At 40.3% G+C, this 13889-nt stretch overlaps 1 protein-coding gene across 4 annotated transcripts in view; it reads left to right on the top strand.

Moving 5' to 3' along the window:
• The window catches only part of LOC122551642 (growth factor receptor-bound protein 14-like), a 150309-nt gene that overhangs the window by 120971 nt on the left and 15449 nt on the right, over positions 1-13889 (top strand). For 3 of the 4 annotated variants that reach the window (XM_043693890.1, XM_043693894.1, XM_043693892.1), the window contains one exon: positions 12505-12600. In XM_043693890.1, coding sequence (XP_043549825.1) covers positions 12505-12600 — 96 coding nt within the window. The remainder of the gene's footprint in view (positions 1-12504; positions 12601-13889) is intronic. The other variant, XM_043693891.1, reaches the window with a different exon arrangement.

The raw sequence follows: 13889 nt of genomic DNA, 5'->3' as shown, positions 1-13889 counted from the left end.
TGTCTAGTGCATTTAATAAGCAGTTGAGCTGTTATATTCTCATACGTGGGGTAGTGTGAGCAAGGTCTCAAATGCTGGCCTCAGTACTGGGGCAGTCATGGGGTAATATTAGCACAGCATTAAGTTGTGCTAAGCCAGCCATTTTGATTCTGAAAGACAGAATCAAATTTAAACTGATTGCCTGAATGCCACGCAGGTACTGGATTTCATTCATTGTGTATTTCAACTTATAGAATCCCTACAGTGTGCAAACAGACTCTTCAGCCCCACAAGTCCACACTGACCCCCTGAAGGGTATCCCATCCAAACCCAATCCCCATTGCTCCTTATTTACCCCTGACTAATGCACCTAACTTACATATCCCTGTACACTATGGGCAACTTAGCATGACAAATTCACTTAACCTGCACATCTATGGATCGTGGAGGAAACTGGAGCACCTGGAGGAAACCCACACAGACACTGTGCAGACTCCACACTGACAGTTGCCAGAGGCTGGAATCAAACCCGGGTCCTTGTGAGGTAGCAGTGCTAACCACTGAGCCACCATGCTGTCCTAAAGAGTAACCCACCCAAACCCATTTTCCTACCCTATTACTCTACATTGACCCCTGATTCATGCACCTAACCTACACATCCCTGATGGGCAATTTAGCATGGCCTGTTCACCTAATTATGATGAAGTGGTCTGTCCTTTTTTCATGCCAAAATAAAATGCAACAATCTAAGCAGCTGGTCAAAGATCAGTTTTACTTCTGTGATTTGCCTCCTTTAATAATGAGTGAAGTGTTTGTGAATGGCTTCTTAGATCTGTATTTTGGAGCAATATCTCTGCACCAAAGTCACTAAAGCGGCAGCTAAATTAAATGAATTAATTAAAGCACTGAAAAAAAGGAATAACCTTTTTGAAAGTATGAAATAATATGAAAACAGAAAATACTGGAATTATTCAGCAGTTTGGCTGAAAACTCTCAGGCATCGAATATGGTTTCTGTATCCCTTTTCAGGGATGTTGTCAGGATCTGCATGGATCTTCCACAACTTCCTGGTTTTATTTCAGATTTCCAGCTTAGTTTTGTTTTATTATATATAGCAACTCATTTTCAGTCTCCCTTATGTAATTACTTAGTTAAAAAAGACTAACACTAAAAAGAAAAGGCATCTTCTCTATTTAGCACTCTGAAGTTGCTGCATAATCCAGGTGCACAATCCTTTATCCGAAATGCTCAGGACCAGCTGGTTTTCGGAATTCAGGATATTGAATTTCAGAAAAAGTGACAGTTTGGTGAAATTTTAAAACATTTTACCGGAGGAGCAGACTCATTCAGTATAACGGGCCTTGAGAGAGAATTGAGGCCTGCCATTGCTGGGCAACGACCCCCATGTTGCATTTGAGTGACCCGCATCGAGTGGGTATCAACTTGGGTTAACTGTTTGCACACCAAACAACATTGTTAATGTGAAAAAAACTTCACAAAAAAACCTTTTGGACTTTGGAGCTTTTCAAATTTTGAAATTTCGGATAAAGGATTGTCTACTTGTATTATATTTATAGTTTATACCTGCGTGGGTATAAAGTATATTCCTGCAGTGGCCACGATTTTGCTCAGAACTGGAAGAAATAAACTATTTCTTCATAACTAATTTCAGAATTGTTGACTAACAGCATACCGATAGTCACTTTTACCACAAAGTTCTTTGATGCCAACAGCCCACACCCCCACCCTGTTTCATTCCATCCTGGAATAAAACAAAGTACTGCTGAGGTTGAAGATCTGAAACAAAAGCAGAGATTTCTGGGAAAACTCTGCAGGTCTGGCAACAGCTGTGTAGATTTAGCATTTTGAGTTCAGTGACCCTTCTTCAAAACTGCTGGTTGCTTCTAGTTGACCTGCCGATATTCGGCATGATTCCCCTGTGAATGGTCAATTCCACAGATTTACTGCCCTCCAGAGAGGAAATTCCTCCTCCTCTCTCTTCTGAAATGGGCAATGCCTTACCCAAAGATTATTCCCAGAAACTTTCCACAAGGGAAAACAACCTCTCAGCTTCCACCACTTCAAGCCCGCTAAGAAACTTGCATGCTTCAATAAGATCTCCTCTCATTTTTTCTGTTTGATTTAGTCTGCCAGTCATTGGGACATACAGCCCACATAACATACATTATACTAGTATTGAGTCTCAGATAGTATTCTGTTATGTGTTGGATCACTATTTCCTTGGCTTGACGAAAGCATCCTGTTTTATAGAGAATACCACCATGAGTTTATTTCGTAGTGGCAGCAGGAGACAGCTCACTTGTTTTCAAATCTTTGAGACATCTTCCTCTCACTCAAGGTAGCCTTGGCACTGCTAATGGCTGCAAGTGGTTGACGTAAGCATTTCCAAGAGTTTTTGTAAAATAGTGCAAGTCATAATTTAATCAGTGTGTCCTTTACTATTCAGGGAAAGCTTTGATATGCACCATCTCTGCATCAAGCTAACACACTGAGCAAATTACTAGGCCCCTATTAATTGCCAGTAAGATTGGACTTGCAGCACATAGAACTGTAGGAATCCATATGCTTTCACTGGACATTTAAACATTGTATATAAACCAGTACTACACAGTCATTAGTGAGATAAATACCTCTACATTTTCAATAAAATTTATATCTCTGTGTTCAAGTCTTTCAATTGAAATACATGCCAGTCTGTCTGCTGTGGTCTGTCCTTTCCTTTTCATGTATTTGGTTACAGCATTAAATCTTATCAAGCACTAACAAAATTTCTAGAAGCAAAGAACAAGGTCATAGAATGTTCAATAGGCCATTTCGGAATGAGTTGCAGAGGAATTTCTTCAATCAGAATGAATCTTTGGGAATTCTCTGCCCCAGACGGCTATGAGAAAGTGAGGACTACGGATGCTAGAGATCAGAGTCAAAAAGTGTGGCGGGTGAAGATATTATGCCCGAAACGTTGACTCCTCTGCTCCTCTGATGCTGCCAGAACTGCCAGGCTGTTCCAGCACTGCACTTTCTTACCCAGAGGGCTATGGAAGTTTAGATATCAAGAGTGATAGATTTATACATTGTGTAGCAATAGAATGCTGAAGTAGAAGGTCAGCCATGATTTCATTTGAATGGCAAGGTGAGTTCAAAAGTTTGAATGGTCTGCTCGAACTCCTAGTTCTTTAATTCTAGTTTAACAATGATATGTGCCTGTTGTAATGTCTTTTCTGAGACTGGAGGAGGAAGCAAATGCTTTAGTGACGGTTGTTATGGCACGGGAATACCTTTTTGCTAATTTAAACCAGACACACAGCAAAGTTCACCTCACCTCATAATCTGCTGAAGTTTAATTGACAAAGAACTACCAAATCCCACTATTTAAAGAATTTAACAATTTATTCTTTAACTCCAAGAAAAAAAATTAAACAACAACTATCTACAATACAAACTCCTTTGTCTGACCAATTTATCTACCTCCCACTCTACAACACTATATTATCTGATAATCTCCCCCCAATTAAGTTAACAAAAAAAAAATCAATTTTCAAAACCAGCCAACTGTCTATCTTCCTCTGGATCTTTCAGGGTCTTTGCTTCGGTCTTCTACTGTACAGACTTCATATGACAAGGTACCTTTCAGAGAGCAATTGTGTAGGCGGTCTGTGTTTGTTGGTGCTGTTTGCCACTCTGGCTAATTGTTCAAAATGTTAGACTTTTACACCCTAAAACATTGGATCGTCTCATTGGTTTGATGCTGTCAAAACAGTAAAATTCAAATTCAATTGGATTATTGTATCTTGGGGCATAATTTAAACATGATATGCCAAATTTGAATTTGTTGTGTACCATAGCAACTGCTCAGCTATTTATTTCACAGCCAAATGTAACATTTTAAAATATTTTTCCACACACTCTGCTTGTTAAGTCCTTGCCAGCTTTCACTCTCAAAGGTACAGTACATGCATACAACTTCAAAACACTGTCACATACAGCTGTTTCCTCATCGATCCCTTGTCTGACTAGATATTGTCTGCTGAACCTCCAATTGCATATGAGAGAGTTCTGATCTACTTGTTCCTAGGCTTTTTTAAAAACTGAGTTTAGATCAGAGTGGTGCTGGAAAAGCACAGCAGGTCAGGCAGCATCCGAGGAGCAGGAAAATAGATGTTTTGGGCAAAAGCCCTTCAGTTTTTAAAAAATCTGAGTCCAGTGTACCATTTGAACAATATTGTGCCATCTTTAAAAATAATTTGTGCACCTGGGCATGCAGTGTCAGTCAAGAAGTGCCCAGCATAGGTGCTGACATTTGCTCTGGCCATGGTACCTCACACTTACTTAGATTTGTGCACTGCCACTGGTACTAATGCTTGCAACACATTCCTCACTCAATCTTACCATTTCTAAACCCTGACACCATTTACCCTACCTGTGCTCTGTGTTGCCTATTCATTCAGTCAGGACACCTGCATCAACTGTAATAGATGTACCATCCACTGCTGGCTAATGGATTGCGAAATACTTGGCTCATTGCCCCTTATGAGGACAGGATCCTGTGTTTGACCACCTTGAGCAGCGCTTAGACTAGTATCGGCGACTACTGTTGACTGTGCTGGAACCTCTGGGCAAACTCTATCTCCCTTAATTTGACTGAGGATTGCTGACAGCCATGACAAGCTTCCTGGCTTTTTGTCTGTGTTAAATAATTAGGCAAGACAGCATCATAGGAGCCTGGTATCACTGGCAAAGGGGGCAAAGCATCAAAAAACCATGACAATCTGAATATTTAGGTAGGCTTAGTAACTGAGGACTATGATCCTGAATAAGGAACTAGGAATGCAGTTCCATGATGCAGCACTGAGGTACGGGAGCACACTGTAACTATGACAATGCTGCTCCTTTAACAAGGTTATGCCATCCTTGAATTTTTTTTTCAGAGAGGTATTAAAAGCAGCAGTTTGGAAAAGTCTAGGTTTGAAGGGTTTTAGGGCCAATTACCGCTAACAGATACTGCCTCAGGCGACAGGCTTTCTAGTTTTTAAAAAAAAAAGTTTGTACAGTGAAAGGGGAGTTTCTAGTTCTCCCAGCTCAGCCTTTCTCTGGTTTGGTCTGGCTGTTGATTGAAAGTAGTCAGTCAGTTTTATGGCCGCTGGTCCAAGAAACAGCTACGTGGAAGAAGGTGCTCCATGTTGAATCTCTCTGCCATCTCTCTCTCTCCCCGTTAGCCCTTTGCTTTTAACTTTTGTGCAATGGGTGTTTATGGGGATTGTTGAAAGTATTTGAAACAGCATCATTAAGTTGGGCTAATCTGTTGGGTTTTCGGATAGGTTAAGTTATTTTATATTCTGTTCTCTTTGTATTTCATTCTGTAATCTTGTAAATAAATTCTGTTTTGTTTAAAACTAAGTGGTTTGACCAACTACATCTCTCCTGGAATATCCACCTTACACCTACTTAAAACAACTAGCAAAGTTAGGGTCTGGGCTACTTTCTTGAAATGTTTTAAGAGGGTTTCACCTGGCTCATAACATAAGTGAATTGGAGATATGCCTTGAGGGTGCTAAAAGCTGGTGAGTGCCAGATGCTAATGTCTGTGGACATGAAATATGTGTGGCTGGTTATTGATGGATCATTCTTGACACGTTGGTGCCCAGTTTCCAACATGAAAGTCATTCAGATCAAGCAGCAAGCTAATCTGCCAGGTACTTGTTCTGGTTTCCTTGTTGAGTTTACTTGACCTCTTGATTGTTTGTTGAGTTTGGTAAGTTGGGAACCTGAATATTAATGAGGTGAGTTGCACTTTTATGAAGCAGTAATCACTGTCACTTCACAACTCACCACTGCCTACTGAGAATCTTGTCATGCTGCTTGTGAAAAAAACGTAAAAGATGTTGTGAGACACTCCGAACATCAAGGTGGCCCTAACTGGACTTTTTGCTTAATTCTGCCAAATATCTTGCCATAGCTCACATTGCTCTGACTCTTATAAAATTCTGTCTTTATAATTTAGTTTATAATTTAAAAATTGTAAATACTAACTTTGTACATGTCAAGAGTTTGTTTCTTCTGTTGCATAAGGTAATAGTGATGAAGGAGTTAATATTCATGTCACATGATGTCTCGCTGTTTTGGGTGGAGACAGTGAGTTCTGCACATAGTCATAGAGATGTACAGCATGGAAACAGACCCTTCAGTCCAACCCATCCGTCTGACCAGTGATCCCAACCCAATCTAGTCCCACCTGCCAGAACCTGGCCCATATCCCTCCAAGCCCTTCCTATTCAAATACCTATCCAAATGCCTCTTAAATGTTGCAATTGTACCAGCCTCCACCACTTCCTCTGGCAGCTCATTCCAAACATGTACCACCCTCTCTGAAAAAATTGCCCCTTAGGTCTCTTTTATATCTTTCCCCTCTCACCCTAAACCTATGCCCTCGAGTTCTGGACTCCCCCATCCCAGGGAAAAGACTTTGTCTATTTATCCTATCCATGCCCCTCATAATTTTGTAAACCTCTATAAGGTCACCCTTCAGCCTCCGACGGTCCAGGGAAAACAGCCCAGCCTGTTCAAAAGGAGCAGATGTACAACTCCTGAGAATCCTTAATAAATGTGCCTAGCAAGTTAATGTAAACTGTAGCTATTTCTGTAATGCAGTAAACTACATCATTATTTAAAGCAAGTCTTTCTTCTGTTTATAATTTCCAGTGGCCTCTCATCTACCGTTGATTAGACTTGGATAGGCCCTAGACTCAGTGTAGACAAATGAAGATTGGTGGCTGTGAATTGCCCACAACAGAATGACACAATCTGGTGACATTTTATCTCAACATGATGCCAACAGTGGTATTGTGAAGATACAATGATATGACATCTTCGATGAGGCTGCTGGAGAGAACTATCTCCAAGCAGTCATGTAAGATCACATCACTTTCCAATAGGTCTCTAATTTACAAACACTAAAGCTTTGCAACAATTGTGATTCAATTGATTGTACTAGTGTTAAATCAGTAGATTGTCAAGTGTCAACTTGAACAACGAGGTGCTGTTACTTGATTGTGTGTTGACCATTGTTAGGACATTGTAGGATTCCCATACTAATTAAAAAGGAAATGAGGTAGGGAGTGGTGTTAGAGCAGAAGAGTACTGGGGTGTGGGATAGTAGTGATTTAGGGGTTGTGGTGGCAAAATGATGGGGGGGGAGGGCACCATCAGCAAGCCTCATAACCCTCCCCCCTCCCCATTACTGTTAACATCTCACACATAACCACCTTGAGTTGCTTCACTTCCTCACATTAGGTATTGCGTCTATTTGATTGCTGATTCCATATTGGCAAGTAAATGATTTGAATGCACATGTGTCAATTCCAGTAAACATTTCTGGATTGTACCTGAAGCACTGGTTTAAACCACTCTAATTGGGATCAGTAATACAAAGGCAAAAGACTACAAATACTAGAAGCCTGAAATAAGAACAGAAAATGCTGGAAAGACTCTGCAGGTCAGCCAGTCTCTGTGGAGAGAAATTGAATTGAACATTTCATGACTCGTGTTCTGATGAAGGCTTATTACCTGAAATATTAATTTTGTTTCTCTCTACAAATGCTGCTTAACTTGCTGAATATTTCCAATATTTTTGGTTAATGGTATGCTTCGGATGGGGGCTATGCTAGAGTTTTCTTGGTGTAGTATTTCCTTGATATTCACTTAGTATAAGCAGCATCATGAGAGCAAGCATAATATTCATTTTTATATAATTTATATTCTGTATGGCAATTGGTTTAGCTCAGTTGGCTGGATTGTTGGTTTGCAGAGCAGTGTGATGCCAACAGTGTGGGTTCAGTTCCCATCACTGGTTTGAGGTTACCATGAAGGACTCTCCTTTTCAACCTCTTCCCTTGCCTGAGGTCTGGTGGCCCTCAAATTAAATCAACACCAGTCACTTCTCTCTAATGAGGCAGCAGCTCCTATGGTCTGGTAAAACTATAGCGACACAACAGCATTCTGTACAAGCCTCATTAACTAACACCAGAAAGTGTAGAGCAAGGAATAAACATTTATTCTTCATCAAAACTATTTCAGATTAGAAAAGGGAAACATTGATTTCTTTTTTATTTATTATACTATGTGAGTGAATTTTTTCCCATAATTATTGCTCTGTGTCTTGAGCATCTGCTATGGATCAGATTTTTTTGCAGTGTCTCATTTAAAGCTAAATCTTTTCTTTCTCGTATTATTTAAGACCATAAGACATAGGAGCGGAAGTAAGGCCATTCGGCCCATCGAGTCCACTCCGCCATTCAATCATGGCTGATGGGTATTTCAACTCCACTTACCCGCATTCTCCCCGTAGCCCTTAATTCCTTGTGACATCAAGAATTTATCAATTTCTGCCTTGAAGACATTTAGCGTCCCAGCCTCCATTGCACTCTGTGGCAATGAATTCCACAGGCCCACCACTCTCTGGCTGAAGAAATGTCTCCGCATTTCTGTTCTGAATTTACTCCCTCTAATTCTAAGGCTGTGTCCACGCTCCTAGTCTCCTTGCCTAATGGAAACCATTTCTTAGCGTCCACCCTCTCCAAGCCATGTATTATCTTGTAAGTTTCTATTAGATCTCCCCTTAATCTTCTAAACTCCAATGAATACAATCCCAGGATCCTCAGCCGTTCCTCATATGTTAGACCTACCATTCCAGGGATCATCCGTGTGAATCTCCCCTGGACACGCTCCAGTGCCAGTATGTCCTTCCTGAGGTGTGGGGACCAAAACTGAACACAGTACTCCAAATGGGGCCTAACCAGAGCTTTATAAAGTCTCAGTAGCACAACAGTGCTTTTATATTCCAACCCTCTTGAGATAATTGACAACATTGCATTCGCTTTCTTAATATTTAATTATATTTATCATTGATAGGCTGGAGTTTGGTCCCTGTATGAACATTGCATTGGCTGTTACATCAGGGATTAGCTTGCCTGCTGATTCCATACACTTTGCAGTACTTTGATGCTGTGGAAAGCAATAATATCTTGCAAACAACGTGCGTCAGAGCATTTTGAATTATAGCCATTGCTGTCATTTTGTTGCAGACAGCCAGGTTCCACAAACAGTCATGACCGCATAACTTTGGTTTTATGGTGATGTTAGTTGAGAGATAAATATAGGCTTCAGGGCTTAGTTAGTTCAGTTGGCTGGAAGGCTGAGATCATACATGAATCATAGAATCCCTACAGTGCAGATAGAGGCCATTCAACCCATTGAGCCTGCATCGACCGTCTGGAGAGCATTCCACCTAGACCCAGTAACCCCACATTTACCATGGCTAACTCACTTAGCCTGACAACACCAGACTTGACAAAGCAATTTAGCATGGATAATCCACCTAACTCGCACATCTTTCACCTGTGGGAGGAAACTGGATCACCCGGCAGAAACCCACACAGATATAGGAAAAATGTGCAAACTCCACGCAGACAGTCGCCAGAGGCTGGAATCGAAATAGGGTCCCCCATGCTGTTAGGCTGTAGTGCTAACCACTGTGCCACTGTACTACGTGATGCAGTGTGATATCAACAATGTGGGTTGAATTTTGTACCTGCTGAGGTCACCATGAAGATTCCACCATCCTCGAGATGTGGTGTTCATCAGGTCTCACTCACCACTTGTCTCTCTTGACTGAGAGAGCACCCTTATGGCACTCTGGAACTATGGTGACTTTACAGCATACTTCAATATTGGTCGGTGCAGGAGGAAAGCTCCCTTGGTTCACGTTTAATAGCATATTAATGGGATACTGTAAGTCAACCTGAGAGGCAGCTGGATTTCTATTTAATGTCTAATTCAAAAACTCATTCAACACTCAATGTTGTAGTGAAGTGTTGACCTGCATTAAGTGCTCAAATAACTCGCAGGAAGAAGCATGGAAAATGGCCTGTTCCCATTTTGTCTTTCCTTTATTTCATAACAACAATGTGTACAGATTCAACACAGGAGGTCTCCTCTGTACCCGAGTATTTTAATGCTTTTAACCTTGTTGTTTAAATAAACTTTGATTATTTTTATTCTCAAATGTTCCCGCATCAAATGTTTAGAGCTTATGATATACATGGATTATGTGACTTAATTCCTGACATTTTATGTAAGATGTTCTTGCAGCATTCTTTTTAGCTGGAATTGTGTGTGTTATTCCTCTGTACTGATGTTATTTTTTTCTCCCTCCTATTCCCTTGTTACCGGTTAGCATTTATGTTATACTGTCATGAAATTTAAATGTGTATCCACAAATTTAGAAGAGGATATAAACCTAGTTATTATGTTTATCAAACCTACTAAAAGCATTCAGCAATGATATTTTATGTGTATGATGGACTCGTGCCAATTCGTGCCAATATTTGACTTGTGTAAATTGCACTTCTCATTTCAAAATGATGTGTCGGGGTTAAGGGCAATGAAAACAATGAGTCATTGTACTTTTGTTATTATACAATCCTGTTTGAATACACAAAAATGTTCTTAAGGCCAGAATCTCCAGTACCCTACTGCCAATTTGCCTCCACTCTCCATTCCCATCTCACAACCAAATAAGCACAAATGTTAATCCCTTCAGTCCCTTTCCAAAGAGGGATGATGTTAAGTGGTGCCTATGTCACATACTTGCCTTGCACTAGACTAAAATCATCAGGGCTCCAGATGCATTTTCCAGAGAGTATAACAAAGTGCATACCTGCATCATGTCCTATCAAGACTAGGGAATTGGGTTTGGCTAGCATTTGGAATCTTTTTTCTCCTAACGCAGGAGAACAATGACTGGGACAGACAGAATCTGATCACCAGGGAAAAAAAAAACTCTTGGTAAAGATTTCACATTAGGATGGTGAAGGTGGTGTTTGGTATACTTTCCTTTACTGGTCAGAGTATTGAGTACAGGAGTTGGGAGTTTTGGCTGCACAGGGCATTGGTTAGGCCACTGTTGGAATATTGTGTGCAATTCTAGTGTCCGTCGTATTGGAAAGATGTTGTGAAACTTGAAAGGGTTCAGAAAAGATTTACAATGATGTTGCCAGAGTTGGAGGATTTGAGCTATAGGGAGAGGTTGAATAGGTTAGGTCTATTTTCCTTGGAGTGTCTGAGGCTGAGGAGTGACCTTATTGAGGTTTATAAAGTCATGAGGGGCATGGATAGGATAAATAGACAAAGTCTTTTCCCTGGGGTGGGGGAATCCAGAACTAGAGGGCATAGGTTTAGAGTGAAAGGGGAAAGACATAAAAGAGACCTAAGGGGCAACTTTTCCACACAGATGAGTATATGAATAGAAAGGGTTTGGAGAGATATGGGCCAGGTGCTGGCAGGTGGGACTAGATTGGGTAGGGATATCTGGTCGGCATGGACAAGTTGGACCGAAGGGTCTGTTTCTGTGCTGCACATCTCTATAACCATATGACTGTTTTACTCTGAGTATATTTCCTGAACTTTGTTTTACTATCATCACATTACATGCAAATTAGCCAAAATTGTTGTACATTTTCTGTTCCAATGTGTCTTCCAGTGCCTGCTAAAGTGCCCTCTGTGACAAGGAAATGTTGATGAATGATACATGAAGGAACCTCAGTGATGTAGCCTTTGTTGGCAATGAATATTTACAATTGTGTAATTGCGTAGTGTCTCCTGTGATCATGTGTAAGATTAGATTAGATTACTTACAGTGTGGAAACAGGCCCTTCGGCCCAACAAGTCCACACCGCCCCGCCGAAGCGCAACCCACCCATACCCCTACATTTACCCCTTACCTAACACTACGGACAATTTAGCATAGCCAATTCGCCTGACCTGCATATCTTTGGACCTTGGGAGGAAACCGGAGCACCCGGAGGAAACCCACGCAGACACGGGGAGAACATGCAAACTCCACACAGTCAGTCGCCTGAGGCGGGAATTGAACCCGGGTCTCTAGCGCTGTGAGGCAGCAGTGCTAACCACTGTGCCACCGTGCCGCCTGTGTTTGCAACATCGTGACTATGTGCCAGTGTTTGCCTACTTTGATTTGCACAATTCCATTAATCTTTTTACTTCTATTTAAAGGCTGCATTTGGCTTACTGTTCAATGGGTGGTAAAAATATGTTGACCCTTTGACATTCTTTGTAATATCACAATGAAAAGAGAAATCTGTATGTCAGAACTGGATTTAAAAATAAGTTAGTGTCTGCTATTATAATGGTCTGTGCACAGAGCTTGTTTAATCTTCCTTCAGACTGTACCATGATTCACTTTTGTTGAGTAAAGAGAAATTAATGTAATGGAGATATTAAGCTTGTTATGCACATGCAAAGTTGAAGAATTGTGAGTCTTGAAAATACAAATATTTGGTCAACATAAGCTGTTTTATATTTACAACTAGTCAATCCATTAAGGTAGTCGTGAACTGTAAGGTGCAGCATAACTGTATTTTAGTAACTACTTTTCTGCTTATTTTGGTCTTAAATCTTCAATATTTTGACCCTCTCTTTTTTAAAAAAAAGTCTCTTGTTTTGCAGTATGGAATGCAGCTGTACCAAAACTATAAAATACCACAGCAAAGGAGAGAGAGTCTTACTTCCCTGAATTCATCACCAATGGTATGAAGTTCAAACTACAAAACTGGAAAAACATTAGACTATGATTTTCTAGTTATGCATTAATATGAATCATTATGTGTAATTTTGCATCTCCTTTCAAAAAGTAACAAGAATAATTGTTCATTTCTATGCTAATATGCCTAAAAATATTAAATGACCTCTTCAACCCAACTATTTGAAACATTGGTCAAGGTGTTTGTTAAACAATAGTTTTAGCACATCATTCAAACATATAATTGAAAGGTGAGGTTTCATTCCTTGAGATTGTGTTGAGCTTCTTCAGAATAATGTAGAAAAACAGAGGGTGACAAATTCTAGTGAAAGTTGCACAGAGTATTAAATAACAGGCGACTGGCAGCTCAAAGCCATACCTATAGATTGAGTGGATGCATTTGACAGTGCAGTCCCCAATCTGCATTTTGTCTCCTAAGCATGGAGAAGAATACATGGTGAGCAGTGAATTTTGATTGATACATTGAAAACTAAAAGTAAATTGTTTAAATGGCAAGCATTGTTTTAAGTATTTGAATAGTAGGAAGTGAGGAGTTAAAACGTAGGTGGTGATTTTCCTGTAATTCCTTGTGAAGGTAAGGGGATTGTGCAGGTGAATGAGCATTGGACCAGGGTATTGCAGAAGGAATGGTGTCTTTGGTATGCTGAAAGGGGAAAAAGACATGGAAGATGGCTTTGGTGGTGGCATTATGACGGAGCTGGTGAAGAATAATTCATCAAATGTAAACGTTAATTGAGCGGAAAGTGAAGAGAAAGTTAACCCTACAATGGTTCTGGAAGAATCTAGGCTTTTCAACTATCTTTTTTAGGGAGATTAGTAGTTCACTTCTTTTGACCGTCCAGCAACTTTCTGGCACAAATGGCCAGATATATTGAATTAAGTCAGAAAGAAAGTTAACTTTATATGCTATCCCGTACCAAAGCTACATTCTATTACTGAAAAATAAATCAAAATGTAATTTCATTCAAATCTGTCATTGTATTTTTACTGGAAATATGTTCTTTGTTGTTTTTATCACATTAACTTGGTAAGAATACGTAATTGGTGTTTTTATTTTGCTTTATTTTGAAGCAGTGCTTTCTTCAACTTTGACTTGTATTGATAATGCGTGATAGAGTCATAGAGATGTACAGCATGGAAACAGACCCTTAGGTCCAACTCATCCATGCCGACCAGATGTCCCAACCCAATCTAGTCCCACCTGCCAGCACCTGGCCCATATCCCTCCAAACCCTTCCTATTCATATACCCATCCAAATGCCTCTTAAATGTTCCA

This window comes from Chiloscyllium plagiosum, chromosome 7 (assembly GCF_004010195.1).
Source record: "Chiloscyllium plagiosum isolate BGI_BamShark_2017 chromosome 7, ASM401019v2, whole genome shotgun sequence".
In the NCBI taxonomy this organism is placed as follows: domain Eukaryota; kingdom Metazoa; phylum Chordata; class Chondrichthyes; order Orectolobiformes; family Hemiscylliidae; genus Chiloscyllium; species Chiloscyllium plagiosum.
This window is presented reverse-complemented; position numbering and strand designations above follow the sequence as displayed.